Genomic DNA, 25720 nt, shown 5'->3' with positions numbered 1-25720 from the left:
AACTCTGAGCTTAACCAGACTGAAATCTCAATTTCAGTCACAAACCCGGTTCAACATGGATACAGCAAATTCAAAGACAAATTATCCCAGTGGGTCCAATTCCACAGTTGTAAAACTGCAAGTGGTCTATTTGGATTCTGGGGAGACCACAGAAGTGTGCATGGAGCTAAAACAGAGTATCTCAAAACCTCGAAATAACAAAATCAAACAAAAATCTAGAATTTGGCTAATGACATTTAATGTAAATTCTCTCTTAAAAATGGGAAAACTAAAAAACATCCTGGACAAATCCAGAGAACATAAAATCAAAATTACTGCATTTCAGGAATCACAATATACAGATGAAAATCCTTTTGATTCAGAAGGATACATGATTTACAAAGGAACACCTGGAAAACGAGCCATGGTAAATTGTCCACAATTTGGAACTGGATTTATAGTAGATACATCAATACTTGATTGAGTCACAACTTTCAAATTTTACTCAGGTCGGTTCTCCACAATGACAATAAAATCAGCTAATAAGATATACACCCTAATCAACGGACATGCACCAACTAACATCACTAACAAAAACATTTTAGAAGAATTCTGGAACCAATTAGATAATATTCTCCAAAAAATCCCAAATAACCATGTCAAAATCCTTATGGGTGATTTCAATGCACAAATCGATAAAGAAAAGAAATATCAATATTGGGTAGGTAATGGTCAGGGCATACACAGACCAACTGGAATGGCATTCACCTCATCGAAATCTGCAAAAACCACAACCTATTTTTCAAATCAACATTTTTCAAGAAAAGAGCCTCGAGAACAAAAACTTGGATCTCACCTAATCCATTACTAGGTGAATATCAGTTGGATCATGTAATGATCTCCCACATAAATACAGTAGAAATCATGAAACTTAAAGTCCTTAATGGACTAGACCTAGATTCCGACCATTACCTAACAAAATTATCCCTAGATGTCATTCCAGAAAAAAGAAAATTCACTAAGAGATCTCCACAACGTAAATATGATGTACAAAAGATAAATGGTAATGAACAACTTGCAAAAGAAACATAAAATTTAAAACCACAAAATTGGCAACAAATGCAAGCAGGACTTTTAAAAGCACCTGAAACTGTAGCACTGCAAACAAAAACATGTAAACACTCATGGTGGACAGATGAGTGTGACCAACTGATAAATCTCAGACAACAGGCGTGGAAAAATTGGTTGTGCAACAAAAATCAAAAGATCCTGGAAGATCACAAAGATACCAGGAAAACAGTCAGAAAAGCAATATGAACAGTCTGTATACAACACAAAGACAAAAAATTGAAAGACATAGAAAATTATTTCAAGAAAAACCATTCTCAAAATTTCTACAGAGTATTCAAACAAAAATTAACAAAGTACTCTCCTTCATCACTCCAATTCGAAAAAGAACATGGGGAAATTGCCCATACCAACACCAAAAACTGTAAAATTCTTGCAAAATACTTTTCTAAATTACTGAATTGTGAAAAGCTTGCAGAAAAATTTGAGTTCCATCACACACAATAAAACCAGACTCGAAGCCAACAAGATTAAAGAGATAATTCAGTCACTGAAAAATAACAAAGCATCAGGAGAAGACCAAATCATTGCAGAATTATGGAAAAATGCAGGAGAAAATCTTATTTGAAAACTCAAAGAAATTGTACATGAAATCTGGAAAACTGAAAAAATCCCCACAAATTGGAAGACAGCAATCATACATCCTCTGTACAAAAAAGGAAGTAAAACAGACCCCAACAACTATTGTGGAATCTCTTTATTGTCAATAACATACAAAATTCTGTCTAAAGCCCTATTAAACTGTGCAGAACCTCAGCTGGATTCAAAACTAGGTGAATACCAAGGTGGATTCAGAAAAGGTTGATCATGCGTAGAACAAATCCTTAACTTGAAAATCTCAATGAAATACTTCAAACAAAAGTTATACCATCACGTTTGTTGACTTTAAAAAAGCATATGACAGTATAGACCGAGAACCCCTTTTTGAAGTATTAGCAGAATTCGGACTAGATCAAAAGACAACAAACATCATAAAAGAAACACTCTCGGAGACCAAATCCAAAGTAAAATTTATGGGAGAATTGAGCACAGAATTTTAAATAGACACAGGAGTATGACAAGGGGATGTACTGTCCCCACTGCTCTTCAGTTGTGCTCTTGAAAAAGTTGTTAGAGAATGGAGAAAAGCAGATGCACTAACACACAGACTGGGACCAAGATGTAAAGGCATAGAATTAGACTGTTTAGCATTTGCTGGTGACATGACACTGATCGCACAAGACATTACCAATGCACAGAAACAGCTAGAATTATTACAAGAGCAGGCAGCAAAAACAGGATTACAAGTTTCATTTGAAAAAACAAAATTTAAGACCGACATCAAAAATGGACCTTCTGATTTCAAAACTGGTAATAACTACATCTCTCGAGTAAAAGAATTTAAATATTTAGGTTAATGGATTGCAGAAAATGGTAATGGAAAGAAATCTGTCAGATCAAAAGCCCAGAAAATGAAGATGGTGTTTCAGTTACCAAAAAACATTTACAACAAAAAGAGTCTCTCGTGGACTGCAAAATATGACACTACACAACAGTAATTAAACCTGAAGATCTCTACACATCTGAGACACTAAACCTTCAACACAGAACACTAAAAGAGGAATTAGAAGCGAAAGAACGTAAAATAATGAGGAAAATCCTAGGACCAGGAACTAAAGATGGTGTGCATTATCCAAAACCCAATGCAGAATTACATAAAAGTATCTCCAAAATAACCAACACAATGCACATGAGAAGAATCCAATTCATGGGGCACTTAGAAAGAATGGACTCAAACAGGTTAACACACAAAGTCCATACATTTTTAAAGAACAAAACTACAAGACTGAACTGGTACAAACAGACGGAAAAAGACCTGAGAGAATTAGGGTCTCCAAATCTACATAATAGAAATGAAATCAGAAAAATCACAAACACACAGGGTTTTGAGGAAGAAGAGAGAAAAACTAACTAATATACATGGTCTATGCAACCAAAGCTGGCCCATTTGTTGTTTATGAAGGAATACTGGGCAAAAAGGAAGGCCAAAAAATTTTGATTACGTATGGACCTAAGTGATCCATCCATGAAGAAGAAGAAGAAGGAAGAAATGCCGTTTGTATTTATTTTAGACATTGCAAATTAGTAGTATTTTTCAATACCAAACATTATTAACAAATGCATTTTCATGAAATTTTATGTACTTTATTTATTCTTATTAGCACAAAAAATCTAGATTTGTACCTCTGTTACCAGTAATTAATTTTCATTTGATTTTAATGAACTCATGAACTCAGAAACTATGATTTTAAATTCATAAAAGATATATCTCCAATAATGAAATGTTATGTATTGTATTGTTAAAAGTGTTATTTTAGGGATGTGGCTGGTCATGTCAGGATCAGTGTTGCATCAGTTTTTGTGGTGGTCAGTGTTGCATTGGTTTTTGAAGGCTATTCTTGTACATGTCACACGTCTGTGCATATTTTAAGTGAATATATGAACAAGTTTTACCAAATTACTGTGTTAAGTTAGAATTTTATATCTTGTCTCAAGATTGCTAGTAATGACCTCTGACGAGTTTTATTGAAAATTCCATTTAAATTCTGAATTACATCGCCCACAACAAACATATCAGCAGAATGTACCAGTTAATTTAGATATGCTTATGCTGGCCACACTTCACTACATGCTTCACCACTACCAATCTGTCTCATTCCATAATATTCCTGTAACAGTAACAGCAACACCTTTCCTCTTGAGGAATGCACAGTTATAATAATTCTGCAAACTTAAGACAGACTCATCCATGTAGAGCACACTCTTTCATTCAGCCATAGTCCATTATTAATATTTCTGACTGCACAACAAGTGGCCCATCTCTGCACAGTTCTAAATTTGACCTACCCTCCTGAACATCTAACATACACACCACAACTCTAAACCTCTAAATGCAGATTGAAGGCTACTGGCAGAGATATGTTATAGTTTTCAAAATACTCTAGCACACATGTTTTTAAATGGATTCTAATTTTTATTTGTTCCTAAGATTACATGTATAATGACACATAAATGTATGGAACACTATCAAAAGTAATGTAATTCAGGTTTGAAAAATGATGTTACCCTTGCAGCAACTCATCGTGTCTAGATGAGTAGAAACAATGCCCCAACACCTTTCAAGCACAGTACAAGGAACTGTCTCAATCTCTCAACTTACAGTTTCTTAAAAAGTTTCAGTAGTTTGTGATTTTTTAATATAAACTTGAGCGTTCAAGTATCCCACAATAAATACCTAATCATAGGGTGAAAGACAGAGGTGTGCTGGGAAAAATCCTCTAAAAAACCAGAAAACTCTTGAAGCATGGCAAGTATCCCCATATAGCTGAAGTTAAATCTACGAGGACAATTTGATGTCTTCTGAATTCAAACACAGAATCAGCCAGTATGTTTGTTCCCAACTTCTAATTAATGAAAGTGATTTCATCACTTGTTTTTCAAAATATGGCTTTTTCCAAACTTCTGGCACTATTTCTGCAACCACAAACTTCTGTGGATTGTAATTTTCCTTCAGTCCTTGCAGCACTGTGATCTTTTATATCTTTAAATAGTGGTTCAGTTGCAAATTATGGAAAACTGACTTGTCTAACAAGTTCAAATCATGAACATATCATGCCACTGAACAATGAGTACAAGCCTCCATGATCTGTAAAACTATTTTGATGTTTTCTGATATTGTCATGATTTGATCATCTCTCTAAGCTGTCTCACATTTCACTGACAATCTTATTCTGAAGTATTTAAGCCACTTAAGCATTCTTAGGTAAGATATTGCATCACCATATTGACCACCACTGAAGTGAGTCAGAATCTGCATTGGTTTTCCACTGGCAAATAACAGGCTGTAACAAAATTGTGGTGAGAAAATCATGTTTGTCAGCCACTATGGCTACTGCATATACATCAAACCATGAGTGTATAATCAACCATTCTACAAACATTAGTCACCTTCCCACAAAGTTTTCCCATCTCAAAATTTTCTTTTTTTTCTCTTGAACTCTACAACTACTGAGGCTGTAACATACATAGCTTGGATCACTATACTTGTTTTTTCACACCTAACATCATTATTTTTTTCATTTTAACTTGATCTTGTTTTTTTAATCATATATTAGTGCTACACAAAACAAATAATATATTATTCACATTTTGTTTCATTAAAAGTTACTGTTAACTGAGTTTTTCAAATACTGATGATAATGTTATAGTGGGATCGATTGGAAATATTTTTTAAGAAGTAGTCCTAATTTATGATTCACAAAAAACACGTGGAGGTGAAATTTTCAGTGATACAATAACTGTTTTTTGGACTGTTTTAAGTAATTTAAAATCCCTCATTCACTAATTTTCAACAAAAAATTTTAGTTTTTTGAGACAATTCCTATTTAAAAGGTTAATAGTATTGAAAATGTTCAAAACTTAAATAGTGATTATTTTCAAATTTCAGAACCATAGTTTTGTAGCCTGGATTTTTCTCTTTCAATACTTCCCTCTTTCACAGAATAACTTTTCAGTTTGAAACTTCCTGGCAGATTAACATTGTGTGCCCGACTGAGACTTGAACTCGGCACCTTTGCCTTTCGCGGGCAAGTGCTCTACCATCTAAGCTACCGAAGCACGACTCACGCCCGGTACTCACATCCTTACTTCTGCCAGTATCTCGTCTCCTACCTTAGACTTGCCCGCGAAAGGCAAAGGTCCCGAGTTTGAGTCTCGGTGGGCACACAGTTTTAATCTGCCAGGAAGTTTCATATCAGCGCACACTCTACTGCAGAGTGAAAATGTCAGTCTGGAAACATCCCCAAGGCTGTGGCTAAGCCATGTCTCTGCTATATCCTTTCTTTCAGGAGTGCTAGTTCTGCAAGGTTCGCAGAAGAGCTCCTGTAAAGTTTGGAAGGTAGGAGACGAGATACTGGCAGAAGTAAAGCTGTGAGTACCGGGAGTGAGTCATGCTTCAGTAGCTCAGATGGTAGAGCACTTGCCCGCGAAAGGCAAAGGTCCCGAGTTCGAGTCTCAGTCTGTCACACAGTTTTAATCTGCCAGGAAGTTTCATATCAGTGCACACTCCGCTGCAGAGTGAAAATGTCATTCTGGAAACATCCCCAAGGCTGTGGCTAAGCCATGTCTCCACTATATCCTGTCTTTCAGGAGTGCTAGTTCTGCAAGGTTCACAGAAGAGCTTCTGTAAAGTTTGGAAGATAGGAGACGAGATACTGGCAAAAGTAAAGCTGTGAGTACCTGACATGAGTCGTGCTTCAGTAGCTCAGATGGTAGAGCACTTGCCCGCGAAAGGCAAAGGTCCCGAGTTTGAGTCTCGGTCGGGCACACAGTTTTAATCTGCCAAGAAGTTTCATCTCAGCGCACACTCTGCTGCAGAGTGAAAATGTCATTCTGGAAACATCCCCAAGGCTGTGGCTAAGCCATGTCTCTGCTATATCCTTTCTTTCAGGAGTGCTAGTTCTGCAAGGTTCGCAGAAGAGCTTCTGTAAAGTTTGGAAGGTAGGAGACGAGATACTGGCAGAAGTAAAGCTGTGAGTACCGAGTGTGAGTCGTGCTTCAGTAGCGCAGATGGTAGAGCACTTGCCTGCGAAAGGCAAAGGTCCCGAGTTCGAGTCTCGGTCGGGCACACAGTTTTAGTCTGCCAGGAAGTTTCATATCAGTGCACACTACGCTGCAGAGTGAAAATGTCATTCTGGGAACTTTTCAGTTTAATTATTCAGTTTGGAGATCCTTTCAGCAGGATATGGGAACAGTTCATAGCTGTGCGAGAGACTTACAGGAAGTTATATATTTATGTGGAAAGTGAGAGTTTTATGGCGTGTAGAGGTCAAATACATCATTAATTGACAAAAAGTAAAGTTTGTATGTCTGCTTATTTCACAAGTGGAAAGAATCTAAAAATCCCTGTACCTATTGTTATTCCATGGAGAAGAAGTCAAGAGGGTTTCCAGCAGCCAGCTAGCCAGCAAAGAAGAGTGGCTGCAAGTTCTAAATAAGTCACCTCATAAAGAAGTAGAAGGTGGTTTGGGGGAATAAATCGGTATAACCCAGGGTCACACTCACGCTTTAAGTCGTTAGAACATTAGAACTCTAGATCATGACTGTTTTATTCACTGGCACACTCATTTGATTGTAGGGGGTTTTATAGCTCCTTTCGGCATGAATTTTTGTTGGGTTTCATCCATCGCTCATTTGTTCCATTCCTCTCCCATGTACACTTTAAATGGTTACTTTTCAAGACATAAAGAGGTTACAGTTGTGAAGTAAGTCCTCCGGGAAAAACAGCCATCATTGTTTCTCTCTGTCTCAGTTTCTCTTTCACAGAATTTTTCAAATGACTACTAAACTGATAAAGCATAAGAAGAGAACTCTTCTTTGCTAAAGCACCTTTCCTTCTCTAACACTCTGTTAATCCATAACTTCATATGAACCTTATGCATCCAACCCTTGTCATGTACATGAAAGTTAATACCTGGCAGTATTACAGAAGGTTTTGGCATTCTTTTGTGCTTGAAAATGGTAATTGGACTAAGTTTAGAACCATCTGAACAACATGAAAAGAGAAGTTTAATCCACATGCACTACTTCCCTAGTTCCACACTATTTGTCTTTTGATGTTGGATAATAAAATGGTGAAAAGATAACATTTTCTCTTGATATTCATGTGGCATTTTCTGAGGTATTTTGTTTTGGTTTGCAAGGTTAAGTCCATGACAATTCATAAACCCTTAGCATCATTTAATGTCCACCCTTAAAGTCTGTTAAGTTCCAATGTAATGCTAGCTTTATCATATATATATGAATCATTTTTGTATTAATGCCAATGCCATTTAGATGGTGTCCTTGAATCCATTTTAATGGTGTCCTTGAATGCTAGTTTTGGCCATTTTGGATTCAGTCCTTTATTTGCACATTTAGTCTTCCTCATTTTTTTCAGTTTGTCTTTTCTAGGGTGCCAATTGTGAATGTTTTTTTTCTGTTGGTAGAAGGCCAAAATGCTGCTCAGATGCTCTGTTTTCATGTTCTTCTGCATATGCTATTACTCTCAATTTATATCCCGCATGATATGAATACCTTTTATTTTTTTACATTATGAGTCTAGGTACTAATAGAAATATTTTACTGTTACCAATAACGAAAAGTACTTTCAATTCAACTTCACTGCATCATAGACTGCAATGATGTATTATAAGCTAGATAGTGTTCTGGGCTTGCGATGGCGGGCTTGGAGGTAGACAGTAATAGCAAGTTTGTGAATCCCCACAACTCATGTTTGCTGCCAGATGAATTTAATGTCACCAGATAGAGGTAGGTTTCCCACATCATCAAATATCTGACCATTTTCAAGACTGGTGGAAATTTTAAATAAAAAACTGGACATATCTATATCAATTTTGAGTATAAGATGCACCTGAATTTTGGAGGCAATTTTTCAAAGAAAAAAGTGCATCTTGTAGTCCATAAAATACAGTAAATCATATTCAACAAAAGAATCAAATCAGAACTATTAAATATTTCATGTCTCTCTATCAAAGATTAAAACTCCATGCCTATACTCTACAGTATGTGGCTTTGTTAATTTACAACATATTAAAAGAGAAAAACTTCAACACTATGAAACTAAACAATGTACAATTCAGGATGAAATAACAGTATGAATTAGTATAGATTAATACTCACCACAAAGAGACAACACTGAGCAACAGACAGGCACATATAGTAATAGACTAAACTATCAAGCAAAGTTCTTTATCAGATTTAGAAAAACACACACATATTCATACATGCACAACTATCACACACATGGCCTCTGTCATCTACAAGCACTGAGACCTGACTGCAATAAATAGTGATCACAACTAGGGTGGGTAGTGGCAGTACAGAAGAGGTGTGGTGCATTGAGGGTGCTGGTATGGTGGGGTATGGATGAGGGAAGATGTTGCAGTGGTGCCTGCTGGACTCACTCTTTGACCTGTATCAAATTTCCCAACTGTTGGGTTTTCTCACTTCGACAACTATTTGCTAATAATGCAATGTCAATACATCTCAAAAAGAGTTGTTAAACCAAATACTGAAAACTTAAATATTAAAATTATTATAATATTGTGCCCCCCCATGAACCATGGACCTTGCCATTGGTGGGGAGGCTTGCGTGCCTCAGCGATACAGATGGCCGTACCGTAGGTGCAACCACAACGGAGGGGTATCTGTCGAGAGGCCAGACAAACGCATGGTTCCTGAAGAGGGGCAGCAGCCTTTTCAGTAGTTGCAAGGGCAACAGTCTGGATGATTGACTGATCTGGCCTTGTAACAATAACCAAAATGACCTGGCTGTGCTGGTACTGCGAACAGCTAAAAGAAAGGGGAAACTACGGCTTTAATTTTTACTGAGGGCATGCAGCTTTACTGTATGATTAAATGATGATGGCGTCCTCTTGGGTAAAATATTCTGGAGGTAAAATAGTTCCCCATTCGGATCTCCAGGCGGGGACTACTCAAGAGGGTGTCGTTATCAGGAGAAAGAAAACTGGTTTTCTATGGACCGGAGCGTGGAATGTCAGATCCCATAATCGGGCAGGTAGGTTAGAAAATTTAAAAAGGGAAATGTATAGGTTAAAGTTTGATATGGTGGGAATTAGTGAAGTTCGGTGGCAGGAGGAACAAAACTTTTGGTCAGGTGACTACAGGGTTATAAACACAAAATCAAATAGAGGTAATGCAGGAGTAGGTTTAATAATGAATAGGAAAATAGGAATGCGGGTAAGCTACTACAAACAGCATAGTGAATGCATTATTGTGGCCAAAATAGATATGAAGCCCACACCTACTACAGTAGTACAAGTTTATATGCCAACCAGCTCTGCAGATGATGAAGAAATTGAAGAAATGTATGATGATATAAAAGAAATTATTCAGATAGTGAAGGGTGACGAAAATTTAACAGTCATGGGTGACTGGAATTCGGTAGTAGGAAAAGGGAGAGAAGGAAACGTAGTAAGTGAATATGGATTGGGGCTAAGAAATGAAAGAGGAAGCTGCCTGGTAGAATTTTGCACAGACCACAACTTAATCATAGCTAACACTTGGTTCAAGACTCATAAAAGAAGGCTGTATACATGGAAGAATCCTGGAGATACCGACAGGTTTCAGGTATATTATATAATGGTAAGACAGAGATTTAGGAACCAGGTTTTAAATTGTAAAACATTTCCAGGGGCAGATGTGGACTCTGACCACAATCTATTGGTTATGACCTGTAGATTAAAACTGAAGAAACTGCAAAAAGGTGGGAATTTAAGGAGATGGAACTTGGATAAACTGAAAGAACAATTGACAGGAATTGAGGAAAGAAATACAGTAGAAGAAGTATGGGTAGCTTTGAGGAATGAAGTCATGAAGGCAGCAGAGGATCAAGTAGGTAAAAAGACGAAGGCTAGTAGAAATCCTTGGGTAACACAAGAAATAGTGATGTAAATAAAATAGAAAGAAACTTCCAAATGGGAAAAATATGTTAAAAACAAACATTCCAAGACTTACCAAGCAGGAAAGCGCTGGTACACAGGCACAATAAATAAAACACACAAACACACACAAAGAATTTCTAGTTTTCGCAACCGACGGTTGCTTCTTCAGGAAAGAGGGAATGAGAGGGAAAGACGAAAGGAGGGGTTTTAAGGGAGGGGGTAAGGAGTCATTCCAATCCCGGGAGTGGAAAGACTTACCTTACGGGGAAAAAAGGACAGGTGTACACTCGCGCACACACACACATATCCATCCACACATACACAGACACAAGCAGACATTTGTAAAGGCAAAGAGTTCGGGCAGAGATGTCAGTCGAGGCGGAAGTACAGAGGCAAAGAGGCAAAGAAATATTGAATTTAATTGGTGAAAGGAGAAAATATAAAAATGCAGTAAATGAAGCAGGTAAATAGGAATACAAACGTCTCAAAAATGAGATCGAAAGGAAGTGCTAAATGGCTAAGCAGGGATGACTAGAGGACAAATGTAAGGATGTAGAGGGCTATCTCACTAGGGGTATGATAGATACTGCCTACAGGAAAATTAAAGAGACCTTTGGAGAAAAGAGAACCACTTGTATGAACATCAAGAGCTCAGATGGAAACCCAGTTCTAAGCAAAGAAGGGAAAGCAGAAAGGTGGAAGGAGTATATAGAGGGTCTATACAAGGGCGATGTACTTGAGGACAATATTATGGAAATGGAAGAGGATATAGATGAAGATGAAATGGGAGATACGATACTGCGTGAAGAGTTTGACAGAGCACTGAAAGACGTGAGTCGAAACAAGGCCCCCGGAGTAGACAACATTCCATTGGAACTACTGACGGCCTTGGGAGAGCCAGTCCTGACAAAACTCTACCAACTGGTGAGCAAGATATATGAAACAGGCGAAATACCCTCAGACTTCAAGAAGAATATAATAATTCCAATCCCAAAGAAAGCAGGTGTTGACAGATGTGAAAATTACTGAACAATAAGTTTAATAAGCCATAGCTGCAAAATACTAACACAAATTCTTTACAGATGAATGGAAAAACTAGTAGAAGCCAACCTCGGGGAAGATCAGTTTGGATTCCGTAGAAATACTGGAACACGTGAGGCAATACTGACCTTACGACTTATCTTAGAAGAAAGATTAAGGAAGAGCAAACCTACAATTCTAGCATTTGTAGACTTAGAAAAAGCTTTTGACAATGTTTATTGGAATACTCTCTTTCAAATTCTGAAGGTGGCAGGGGTAAAATACAGGGAGCGAAAGGCTATTTACTGTTTGTACAGAAAGCAGATGGCAGTTATAAGAGTCGAGGAGTATGAAAGGGAAGCAGTGGTTGGGAAGGGAGTGAGCCAGGGTTGTAGCCTCTCCCCGATGTTATTCAATCTGTATATTGAGCAAGCAATAAAGGAAACAAAAGAAAAGTTTGGAGTAGGTATTAAAATCCATGGAAAAGAAATAAATACTTTGAGGTTCGCTGACGACATTGTAATTCTGTCAGAGACAGCAAAGGACTTGGAAGAACAGTTGAACGGAATGGACAGTGTCTTGAAAGGATGAACATCAACAAAAGCAAAATGAGAACAATGGAATGTAGTCGGATTAAGTCGGTGATGCTGAGGGAATTAGATTAGGAAATGAGGCACTTAAAGTAGTAAAGAAGTTTTGCTATTTGGGGAGCAAAATAACTGATGATGGTCAAGGTATAGAGGATATAAAATGTAGACTGGCAATTACAAGGAAAGTGTTTCTGAAGAAGAAAAATTTGTTGACATTGAGTGTAGATTTAAGTGTCAGGAAGTCGTTTCTGAAAGTATTTGTATGGAGTGTAGCCATGTATGGAAGTGAAACATGGATGATAACTAATTTGGATAAGAAGAGAATAGGAGCTTTCGAAATGTGGTGCTACAGAAGAATGCTGAAGATTAGATGGGTAGATCACATAACTAATGGGGAGGTATTGAACAGAATTGGGGAGAAGAGGAGTTTGTGCACAACTTGACTAGAAGAAGGGATCCGTTGGTAGGACATGTTGTGAGGCATCAAAGGATCACCAATTTAGTATTGGAGGGCAGCGTGGATGGTAAAAATCGTAGATGGAGGCCAAGACATGAATACACTAAGCAGATTCAGAAGGATGTAGGTTGCAGTAGGTACTGGGGGATGAAGAAGCCTGCACAGGATAGAGTAGCATGGAGAGCTGCATCAAACCAGTCTCAGGACTGAAGACCACAACAACAACATAATATTGTGTGGTGTACTCATCCATTCCTTTTTGTTGATCCACTGCTGCAACAGTCACTGAGCTACTGCATGTCCACTGTAACTTGGTGTTTTATGCCAAGAATGGCTAAATCAAACATTATGTTTCAGAACTTCTTTTCATTATATCACCTAGTTTTTAAGCTTTTTATGTACGCTTTCGTAATGGTAGATCAGTCTTCTTACATATTCCATACAATTTGCCAAGTCTGACATGCTTTCTGCATAAATTTATATAAAGTATTCACATAAGCTTCTTGCACAAAATCTCATAAGACACTGATGTACACCTTATTCCATTGAATGCTCATAAAGTACTGATCTCTTCGTGCCAACATGGCTGCCCCTTTTATATACAATTCTGATCAATCCTTGGTACTGTCATAAAGGTTTTTTTAATAAAATTACAATTAAAACTGTTACCTCAAAATTAATGAATCATTTAAACAGTTGCATTAGCTCTTATAGAGCAAATACATATATGCATTTTCAAGCATATAACATTTTAAGATTGTACGAATTCTCAAAATATGAAGTATTAACAATATTTTTACTATTTTTATTAAATACAAAAGATACATGGAAAATGTTCCTACCACTGTATACGTTTCCAAGTCTCCCTTTGAATGTGGCAAAATAGGTCTTTTATTTATTAATGATAAAACACCTAAAGAACTGCCTATGTTTACACACCACTTATAACATTTTTGCTAATTACAGTTTTAATTTTCTAATCAATTTCGATTGTGTCAGTTTTTCCTTTAAATACCACAGACTTTAATTTAGATACTGTTTTAACATAAATCCATTTCAGTTTCAAAGAAATAACTTTGACCATTTTACTCGATCATTTGTTTCATATTTCACCTAATTACATTAATCCTAAATATTCCTACCACTTACAGGACCTTTATACTTCAATACAATTATAATTTAGTAACCAGTTTCATTGTAATAACTTTATAAGTATAGGTTTGCCTACACCACTACTTTTTGTTTACGCCAGTGATTCCTGTTTACTTCAAATTGGATCAAAAAATGTGTGTTATAAATGTGTTTCAATGGACTGTTACGACTCCCCTGCCTTCCTATTTAAAGTGACTTGTACTACTGTTTTAATGTTTACTAATGCTGTTGATATTATACTACATAGGAAATATTCTCCCCACTATCATACCTATGTACATCAGGAGGAGAAATGATTCAGTGGAAAAGGCCTTAACACTATGAAACATTGGAGGCATAAGGAGAAAAGGCAGTAAAGTGTGAAGCAGACTGATGGCATCACAGAAGTAATGGACTCCAACTTGGAAAGTCTTGGGGAGATCATGCAAGACAGAGAGAGAGAGAGAGAGAGAGAGAGAGAGAGAGAGAGAGAGAGAGAGATCCTATCCATCACTCCCACAGTGGTATTTTTCTGTCCCAATGTTTGCAGTATTCTTGTTCATGCCTCACCACCCTGCTCCTAATCACTTGCCCCATGGCTCATATCACTGTAACATACCAACACCATCCATCCAAAAAAGTGCTGAGACTGATTTTGTTTCTGGCATTTAACTGACGTCATGCAGTGACTACATTGGCAGCTTCAGGTAACAACTGACCCAAAAGATCTGAGCAGGCTGTGTTTAGTAATGGGCATGGAGCCATAGAGTGGCAACATTGTTATGTCACAAATCACAATGGAGCAATATCTCTAAATGAAGTTTTCAAGACATTCTCCAGAGTGTTTTGAAGAAGAGAAAAGTGTGTGCAAATGTTGTCCCACATACCTGGATTCACAAGCAAAAACAACACAGGGACACCTGCTGTGACTTGATTAAAATTAAAAATATGGGCAATTCTTTTCTGGAAAAAATCATCATTAGTGATGAGACTTGGTGTTGTCAACATGAACTTACCACAAAATTACAAAGTGCAGAAATTTCTATGAAAGGTCAACAATTTTTATAATGTAACCAACATGTGTGAGTTGAACAACATTCCAAAAAAGGCTTTTTCTAACAATTCCATGTGGTTTGTATGAGCATCCTGTGCATTATATTCAAGTGAGAAGAGATTGTAGAATATCTGAAACATTAAAATCACCATCTTAACTCCTATTTTTTATTAATGCAATCTCAAAACGTTTTTGACTGATCAGATAGATGCAAGACCTATCCCATATATCCTCACATTACCACCTGCTCCAGTCTCATCACAGCCATATCCTGCCCCCAGGGCCACCTGTGAAAACAGCCATGTGATCTACCAACATAGAAGTAGCCACTGTCACACATTCTGTCTGGTCCTCAGCACTAACAAACTGCCTTCCACATGAATTGCCACCACCAAACTATGGCTAAGAGACAGCTGGGCACCCAATTGCAAAGCTTGCAGCCCAATGTGGTGTGTTTGACCTCGACTCCTTCACAGCCCATGCCATCTGGATTCTTCCCATAACCACCTGCTTTTCTGAATTGTACTGGTGGTAATCTTCTCTAAAACAGATTCCTCCCCCATCCATGCAGCACAATCATCAGATGCTGTTCCTAACAGCCCTATTATTTATCCCTGCCATGTCCCTACACTGTCCCGATATCTGAGCGGTCAGCAGGATGGATTGCCGTCCTATGGGCTCGGATTCGATTCCCAGCTGGGTTGGAGATTTTCTCCGCTCAGGGACTGGATGTTGTGTTGTCTTTCTCATCATTTCATCCCCATCTGATGCACAGGTCACCCAATGGGGCGTCAGATGTAATAAGACCTGCACTAAGGTGGCCGAACTTGCCCCGTAAGGGGCCTCCCGGCCAAAGATGCCAAACACTCATTTCCATTTCCCATAGGCAGCAATGACTGGTGTGGGCTGTATGCATCCACAGAAAATGTCTCTGCACCACACCAACAACTGTGCCAAGAATTTCCTCTCCCATAGATATTATCAACAAACTAGTCTCCCAGGTAGTATCTTCCTCTCTTCCTCTGACTACTACAACTCCCACTTCCAAAAAACATAGAGGCAAATTCCCATACATTCTTCATTTTTTGCACCCAATACCATGCAGGCCTCAAATGCATCAATACTTTAATCAACCAAGACTATGAAATTCTCGAGTGAAAATGTGAAATCAGGATTCCTTTCCCTGTTATTCTCACCACACCACCCACAGTAACCTTCTATCACTTGCTAGCCATCACAACAACCTTGTAAAACCAAATGAAATTTACATGCCATTATCCTTACCCCATGGTTTCTATCCCTGAAACTGTTCCTGCTGTCTCACCTACTGATGCTTACTCCACTCCCACCATGATAAATATTCTATGGTGTAGACCTTGTGCAAGATAAGGTGGCCAATATATAGTGTCCAATTTCTGTCCAAAGCACTGGATAAGTTCATTCATTTGTTCAGATGGGAAGGCTGACAATGTTTGCCACCTTTCAGCTGGTTGACAATGGCAGAATCAAGGTACAAGCCTGGCAATCTTTTGCAGACAATTTTACAGAAACTATACAGTAATAAAACTTTGGTTTCGTTTTACTTGCAGCTTTATATGTCAGGTCCAATTATATGCCCATAATTTTCTTAGTGCTCATAGTTATTGTGATATTTTGTGGAAGTAAGACACTGCACTAAATTTGAAATAGTTTTCAATGAAAAATAGCAGTCGCTATGATTTTGCATTTGGTGCATATTAAATAATATGTTGCTGCATACTTGGATGGAGGTCTGTATCTGTTTCCACTCTCAAGAAAATTGATCTGGCCTAGCACAACATTTGCAATTGCAGTGTGCCACTGATAAAGCCATAGTGAAATATCCACAACATTCCTCATATTTCGTAAACTCTTTGAGATATCAAAATGAGATTTTGGTAAATGATAGCCAGCAAAGAGGAGAATATTTTGCCATATAGTTATTATGCAAAACTTCATTATCTACCATGTTACTCCATTAACTACAAACTTTTATGATGAAAGAATGTAATTTTTAAAGGCCATCATCAGCCAGTGTTGCGATAAATGCTAAGGGTTATGGAGCAATGTGAGTGAATACATTACACATTTATTTTTTACCAAGGATGTGCTGTTTCATAAGATACTACCTTACTTTCTTTCAGTTCCTCACTTAATAAACTACTGTTTTCAGAATTCTCTTACAGCTCCTTCTGCAAAACATGTTAGTGAGGTGATACTGTTTCTATCTATCAGCAATTTATTAATATCATCTCGTGAAGGTCATCACTAGGTAGTGATTCTGTCTTTTAGAGACTGTTAGCTTCACTGCATAGTATACAACGTGTATTAATTTTCTGTTTTCAGCTGTACTGAATGCTCATCACAGAAAAGGGCTTACAAAAGCGAAATGGTATCCCTTATGTGAAGATGTATTTGTTGTTGGCAAACCATCTCCTTATAGACGAGTAAGTAAATTGGCATCAAATCAACTGTTTTCTGCTATTGCACCTAATGGTATATTCCTAAGAAAACTGTTTCTTGTAGTTACATTTAACATCCTGATATGGTCATGGTTGCTTTCCATACATCTCCTGATGTCCAATACTGCAAAGAATCTTACAATTTTTTGAGAAAACTGTAGGGAGTGCATCAGGAAGGAGAGCCTTCAGTTGCATGGAATGACTTAAGACACACACAAACAAAATAGAAGTAACTCTAAAAAATTAAACTGTAAAAAATTAAACTGTGTGAAGCAGGATGCCACAGCTGTCTGCACACTGGACCCTCATTTGGGAAGACACAGATTAAAATTCCCACTCCAGCCATGGACATTGATGTTTCCCAATGTTTACCTCAAGTGATTAAGCCAAATTCCAGGATGAGCTTTAGAAAGGATACAGCCTATTCCTTTCCCCACAATAAGCTTGAGCTCTTCTCTAATTATCTCGTTACTGACTGGACATTAAACCCTGATCTTCACACCTATTTGGATATTGGGTTACAAATAAACTATCACTGTGCTATATATATGTGTGTGTGTGGTGTCTGTTCTGTCGGATATGTACAGCAGAACAGACACCACACTGTTGTTTGGTAAAGCAGCCATAAAAATCAAATTTAGATAAAGTGACTGATGCAAGCCACAATCAGGTCTTGGAATAATTTAACAGTGAAAGTTGAAAATTTGTACTGGACTGGGACTCAAAGCCAAATCCATTTAACATGAGTGGTTGCCTTAAGCACCTCAACCATCAAGACATTCTTTCCATCTGGCCCAGATTCTCGACTTGTCATACGTTAGTGTCCACTGTCCATTCACCTCCTTGCTCGCAGCAGACCTGTATTCGCACAAGAGGCATTGACCCTGTTGTGCAACCACACTGAAGTTATCCTGGCAGTCACACCTACAGATATACTATTTATATGTGTTGTGTCTACTCTGTTGGACATGTCTACAAGAGGCACAGAGTCAGATATGCATCCGCTCTGGGGTTGTCAAGGCAGTCATGCCTACTTTTATACGATATATATGCTTCATGCCTGTTCTCTCTGACAGACACAACACACACACGCGCACACACACACACACACACACACACACACACACACACACACACACACACACACACAGGCACAGATATAGGCATGATTGCCTTAACTTCAATGTGGATGCACAACGGGGTCCGCGTCTTCTGAAGGAATATAGGACTTGCTGTGAACAAGTAGGAGAATGGTCAGTGCACGCTACTATCATGTAACAAGTAGAGAATCTGTGTCAGATGGGAAGACTGTCTAGACAGTCAAGGTGGTTAAGGTAACCACTGACACTGAGTGGAAGATCTAGGTTTGAATCCCAGTCCAGCATAAATTTTCAACTTCTATCACTGAATTAGTTTAGTGCCCAATTGTGTCTGAGTCAGTCTCTCCTTCAAAATATCACTGCACTGCTTAATACTGTTAGTGTTGACACAGGCACCATTTTACCTAGTAAATTAAAAGTATGCCCTCTACTTTAGAAAAAATAAAATGAAATAAATACTCCTAAATATAACACTTTATTTTTACACAGTTAAAACATAACCCTGTGATATTTCTTTTTCAAATGATTTACAGCAGCAACATGTTTGGCTGCATGTTAAGAATAATTCTGAGTCAGAAGAGAATAATAGTTCATCACTGACTGAATTAATTACTGCTTTCACAGCTTCTGTTTGTATGTTTCTACAGCCACTGGAAATGTTTTGGGGAAGTCATTGTCCTGTATCGGCTGTTTTTATTTTTGAAATAAACACTTTATTTCATGGTTTTTGTTATTAGCCAATTTTGTCCCCTAGGGAATTCTCAAGCTACTTGTTAGTGAAACAAAAGACAAAAGTTAACAATAGCTTTGAAAATAGGAAAATAAAGTCAGAAATAGACACATAAATTTTTTACACATCTCTGTCATAGTGAAAAACTATAATCACATATCTTATCTTCCACACATTAGCATGGAGGAAGCTTCATTCAACACTAACCTTAATAAATGTTGTTTATGAAGATAGTGGCCATGGACACAACTTGTGTTTACATCACTGGTTAGCATTGGTCACATAAAAATATGAATAACATTTGATATTATCATCAAATGATTTTACACCTTATTTACACAGATGTGAATTCTGCCTGTCAAATGATAAAATGCAACCCTTATGCAGATCTTTGTCACTATGCCAGCATCAGCCACACTAAATTAGTTTTTCACATTAAAATAAAACTTCACATGACATGGTCATGATTTAAAAATCAAATAGCATACATGTCAGTGAGTTTAACTGTACAGCAAGAAATCTTGTAAGGGAAATGGGCTTATATCAATAACATGTGGAGCTTCAAACATTCTGAGGGAAGGTCGGGAGTGTTCAAGCCTTTTATTATGTGTGTGATGGAGCAAACATCCAGCCAAAACATAAGAAAAAAACAAAAACATGGCTGTCACAAAACTGCTATGGTGCATGTATGAAACTAAGAAATATATTCTTCAAGTCTTCTAGTGGCTCTGTGAGCAGTTGAATGCAATACTTCCACAGCCAGTGAGACCATTTCAGATAGCCAATGCATGTGATGTTGCAAAATGGGGTCTTTTAAAATAGTAATACAGATAAAAATTTGAAAATGGATGTAGTATAACAAAACAGAAATACTTCAAACAGCTGTGAGTGGTGTTTCTTTCCCAAAAACTTTGGGGCAGTTTTGTTTCCTTCTATCAGTTTTAATATTTCCTTTGTTATCTGAACTTTGGTTTTAAAAGATCCTATTTCGCAAGACATCATGCAGTGACTATATCAAATGGTCTCACCGGCTGTGGAAGTACTGCATCCAATTGCTCATTGAGATTAGGAGGATACAGCTCTTAGTTTTATACATATACTGTAGCAGTTTTAAAAGGGCAGCATAAGGGTTGAATTTTGTCATTTATAGACAGAATTCACATCTGTTGAAGTAAGTTTTAATATCATTTGATGGTAATACCAAATATAATTCATATTATTACTTTTTTGTGTGAACTGTGGTAACTAGTGATGCACTGGTATATGCAGGTTGTTCTCATTACCACCACATTTGATGGAGTTTCATCCACACTAATACATGGAAAATAAGATATGTGTTTATAGTTTTTCACTGTGACAGAGGTGTGTAAAAAGTTTTTAAGTATATTTCTGACTTTGTTTTTCTAATCTTGAAAGTGTTGTAACTTCTGTTATTTGTTTCACTGCCAGGTAGCTTGAAAATGCCCAAGGAGGCAAAATTAACTAATAGTGAAAAATGATTAAATAAAGTGTTTATTTAAAAAATAAAAACAGCTGATGCAGGTCAGCAACTTCCCTGAAGATGATTTAACAACCACTTACTTGAATTGGTTGACATTCTCATAACAACTCACTTCCTACTCAAGACTAGTATACAAATGTACTGACTCTTTCAGAAAAGGGAAGTTTTGACTCAGTTTCTTGTATTTAGCAGACATATTTCTTCAAGATATATACATCAATTTCTGATCGACAAATATTCAACCCCCCATTGACCTCATGACATTCTAACCACACTGAATAAAACATTAATTTATCCCAGAAGATATCAAGTGAACAAGCAAGAGAGCTCACAAGTTTCTTCAGGTATACCATATCAGGCTAAAGCCACCCATTGATGATAGGACCCAACAGAGCTACAAATCATAGGGTGGTGGATTTTTTGCTATCAGCTAATTTTGTCCCCTTGGTAATTGTCAAGCTACCTGGTAGTGAAACAAATGACAAAAGTTAACAATGGCTTTGAAAATAGAAAAATAAAGTCCATTTACATATTCCATTTGGTTAGGATCTTTTTATCACCACTGTTCTTACCCTGTGTTACATAACTGTGAGCAATAGATATCCAGACAGGCCACATTGGTACACCACCAAATCAAGCAACTACATTAATGGTGTGATCATGGCCATGTACAAATGCAGTAGTGCTACTGCATCACATCTCCACATCAACCCATCTTAATGCACTGATAATGTACAGCCAGCTGGCACATACACACCACTTCAGTTTTATGATTTACATTAGGAGTGGAGAATCAAATGATAGCCTAGTGCCAGTTCTCCACCATCCACAGTGTTCCAAAGTGATCATTGTGTCTTCTTAAGTGAGTGACTAATATTTTGTTCTATGAGTTTATACCTAATTATGCTTCATCAACTTTAAGAAGCAAGACCTTAGCTCAAATATCATGTACAAATTATAGAAACTATTGTTACATGCTGAACCTCTAACATACATAAAATATCTTAATTTTTGGATTGGGATAATAAATGAGACCCAAAGTTAATCACTAGTCTTTAGCTTGTTACTTCTACAAACAGTCTTACAATATTCTGCATTTTGTTTAATAAATACAGTTCTGTGAATGAATGTTTTTAAAATGTGCACCTAATATTGCTAGTATGCTATTTCAAATACTAACTGACCTCTCAAGTGCCTCCTAATGGATCATCATTTAGTTCTATAGTTAGTTAAAGGCCAATCATTTATGTGTTGCTTGGTTCAGTGAAATGTTGGTGGCTTGTTGGACTCTGCTTGTGCAAAAGTGCTAGTACACAGTATGGGTAATGTTGTGGTTGGCAGGAGAGCCAACACCGTATTACTAAAGGAGGCCGAAATGCACGCGTCTCAACTCATGCAGGCTGGCGTGAGGTCTGGAACATGACAAGGGAATTAGAATTGAGAAAAATGGACTTAGCTGGTGGAATACTTAACTTTAATCCATTAATGATGAACGTCACTCTTGACATTACATGATACACAGTATCAATCGTAACTGATAATGGTGCCTTGATAGGTCGTAGCAAATAACGTAGCTGAAGGTTATGCTAACTATCGTCTTGGCAAATGAGAGCGTAGAAGTCAGTGAACCATAGCTAGCAAAGTCAGCTGTACAACTGGGGCGAGTGCTAGGAAGTCTCTCTAGACCTGCCATGTGGCGTCACTCGGTCTGCAATCACTGATAGTGGCGACACCTGGGTCCGACGTATACTACCGGACTGCGGCCGATTTAAAGGCTACCACCTAGCAAGTGTGGTGTCTGGTGGTGACACCACAGGTAAACAATAGGTTAGGACAATTTATACCCACACAAATATGCACTACCATAACACAGACTTGATGGTTCACATAGAAGTCAGCCTAAATAAGTTCCTTACTGTCATTCTCTGGGTTGTCAAATTTATGTGTCTCGTCTCCAATGTCGTGTTTTAATCAATATTGGTTGGACATTCTGTTCCATACTGTAATGAGTTAGTAACCTGGCATGTAAGGATTCAGTTGTGAGAACTGCCACAAACTGATTTAAAAGGAAGTTACATCAGAGATACTATCTTTCACAGGAATCACTGATTCATCTTTTTGTTCCTTAATTATTGCTCAATTTCAGATGGATAGTGACGTGTGATATATATAACTTTTACTCCATGAGCTTGTAGGCCTCCTTACAAATTCAAACAGTGTGCAGTTGTCATATAATATTAGATTAACCTTTCCATCTTATACATAATAACCTTTTCCCACCTTGTTCCAAACTGTTTACTGTTTACTGATTAAGAAAATTTTGTTAAATTTGCATAAAACTGTCAATAACAACAAATATGCAGTTTCTCTCCTTGTCATTTTTAAGAAATGGCCCTAAAATTCTTCCACAACTAAGTTTAAACATCCCACAGTCAAATATTCTGCATGAAAACCCTTGATGATCAGTCAGGCATATACTCTCTTTGTCATCAGTCATAAATGTCATTTTTACGGACTCAATTGTAACTAAGGTGAATTCATTCAAGAAAATTAATGAACTAGAAACAGAATTCCTGCCCAGTTCTTATCTGGGACATTGAAGAGTGGTCAGAAGACTTGTTGAAGTCTTTCTTCATCTCCACACACAAGAAAGGGTCAATCAGGATCTGCTCTGACTACCAAACTATTGCTCTCATATTCCAGACAACCAAAGTTATCCTCTACATATTGACCCAGTACTTGAAGCCATATGTTCAACCTCACATATCCACAATAGAAGCATGTTTTGTTGAAGGAAAAGGAATTGGTGGACAGATCCTCAACTCACAACAAATAATCAAGGAATCACAAGAGTTCTGTGATTATGTTTTCATCTGCTTCCTTGATTATAGGGAAGTATTTGACTGTGTTGTCTGAGAAAAGTGGTGGCAGGTGCTTGCAAAGTCTGGTGTCCCACCATACTTGATAGCACTAATCAAATGTCTATACATTAATCACCTCACAGATGTGAAGACAAATGCTGCCACATCTGATTTCTTCAGTGTACCAAAATATATCAGACAGTGTCATGGTCTATCCTCCCATAATATCTATGCAGAGCATGTCATTAGGAATGCTGATGATGACTGGACGAAAGGCATATCAATTAGTGGAACAACTATTAACAGCTTCCAATTTGCTGGTGACACCATAATTTTAACCATCAATGAAGATGAACTTCCTGAGATGCTAACAAAAGACTCAAGGTAAATGATTGAGCAGCACAGTTCCAACTCACAGGTTGATTAAAGGAACTGCAAGTCATACAGTCTTTCATCTATCTGGGATGAAACGACTAAGTCCATTATTGAGCAACTTCATATTTCCAGATGCCTTTATCAGCCAAAAATCCTCCAGTCTTTGGCCATATTGTGAGAAGAGATGGAGAAAATCTAGAGAAAATTGTCATGGAAGGAAAGATTAAGGGCTGAGACCAAGGGGAAGGGCTACAAGTAGGTGGATTGATCAAATTAAGAAGACATCTGGTCAACCTCTTCAGCAGGCTCTAAGAGAAGCTGATAACTGCCCAGGATAGAGATCCTTGGTTCATGAGGTCACAACACTGAACAATGAGTGCAACAATTTGTGATGATGATAATGATGATGATGAACTTACCTCCAGGAATTGAAATATATAATACTGCTGGTAGGCAAATATAAAAATAAAACTGACTTACTGTCTAGCTACTGGAACTAATAGCTCTTTTCTCCTCCTTCAACTTTGTCTGCTGTCATCTCACTACGGGTGGGTCACTTTCTTGCCTTCCTGAAAAGGAAAGTTCCAAAAGCTGGGCAGTGTGTTGCTTTTACTTTTGAATATGTGCTTCAGCAATACCACACATTTCACCTCTTGAAGGTAAGCACTGGGCAGCAGTTCTGTCTCAAATTTGACAATATTTGACTCTCTCTCTTTGCTATGGTCTTGAATAGCACTGTTTTCTTTAAATACTCCAAACACTGGGTGGCTCCTATATGAGCTTAATTTAATTTGAAGTAGTCAATTAGTACAGCAATTCACTCTTCTGATCATACGTTTTCCAATCCAGTGACTCTCCATGTCTTCTATAAAATACTCCTTAGAAAATCAAGTTTTCTGTCTTCCTTAACATAATGAGATTTCACTAATTTCAAACATTCAGCATCAGCTTAGTAATATGGGAAGTATCTCTACACCCACTAAAGCTGTTTCTCATCCTTCACACCCTACACACTTTACATTTTACCATGAAAATCACAGGATAATGCTTGTGATGTTGTTTTCATTCGGTAGAATTTATTCCTCTCTTGGTTCATACCAAATGGTAAATACTTCAGTGAACTTGGCCAAATTTTTGTTTGTCTGTCACGAACCTCCAATATCCAAGTTAGAGGCTGGTCTGTGCTGCCGGTTTACTGTTACCATAACTCAGAGCATGTTTTAGTGACTGCCATGGTGTGTGACAACAAAATCATAGCTCAATCACATTATTGTGAGGATGCTACAAGATCTCAAACTCAAAAATGTCTTTTTATTTGTACTATTTTCATTCATGTTTGGTGGAAATAAATGTTCTTGTAGCTGTGAAAGAAGTTGTGTGTATTGATTCTACACTTTGGACAAACACAAAAATTCTTCCTCCAAGTTGGATATTTATTCTTGGCTTTAGCTGTTTGCCCTTGAGCGTCATTATTTCTGGTCAGTTTTCCTTGTTCATCATCTGTTTGACTACATGAAGGGCTTATTTCAATAGGGTTACAAGTCCGTTTTAAGATACAGAGTCTTAAAGTTAAATGAGCGCTGTAAAATCTGCAGCTGAGATACCAGACATATTCAAGCAAATGGCTTCTTGCTAGAGATGAACCTTTCTTTTGTTTATTTGGATCATTAATGTCAGAAGCACTATAATCAGAAAAGTGGAGGTAATGGACTTGTACCTCTATTGAAATAAGCCCTTCATAATTTGCCTCTACATGAACTCTTATTAGCAAATAACAGCCAGATGATATACTACTCTTCAAACTTAACTGC

The 25720-nt window shown here is 37.5% G+C and overlaps 1 protein-coding gene across 1 annotated transcript in view; it reads left to right on the top strand.

Annotated features, from left to right (window-relative positions):
• The window catches only part of LOC126335101 (uncharacterized), a 121241-nt gene that overhangs the window by 59682 nt on the left and 35839 nt on the right, over window positions 1-25720 (top strand). Inside the window, exon 5 of the mRNA XM_049998081.1 lies at window positions 17227-17327. Within this exon, the coding sequence (XP_049854038.1) occupies window positions 17227-17327 (101 nt within the window). The remainder of the gene's footprint in view (window positions 1-17226; window positions 17328-25720) is intronic.

The sequence above is a fragment of the Schistocerca gregaria genome, chromosome 1 (genome assembly GCF_023897955.1).
Source record: "Schistocerca gregaria isolate iqSchGreg1 chromosome 1, iqSchGreg1.2, whole genome shotgun sequence".
Classification (NCBI taxonomy): Eukaryota; Metazoa; Arthropoda; class Insecta; order Orthoptera; family Acrididae; genus Schistocerca; species Schistocerca gregaria.
Note: the sequence above shows the minus strand (reverse complement) of the source record. Positions and strands in the feature narration are given on the sequence as shown.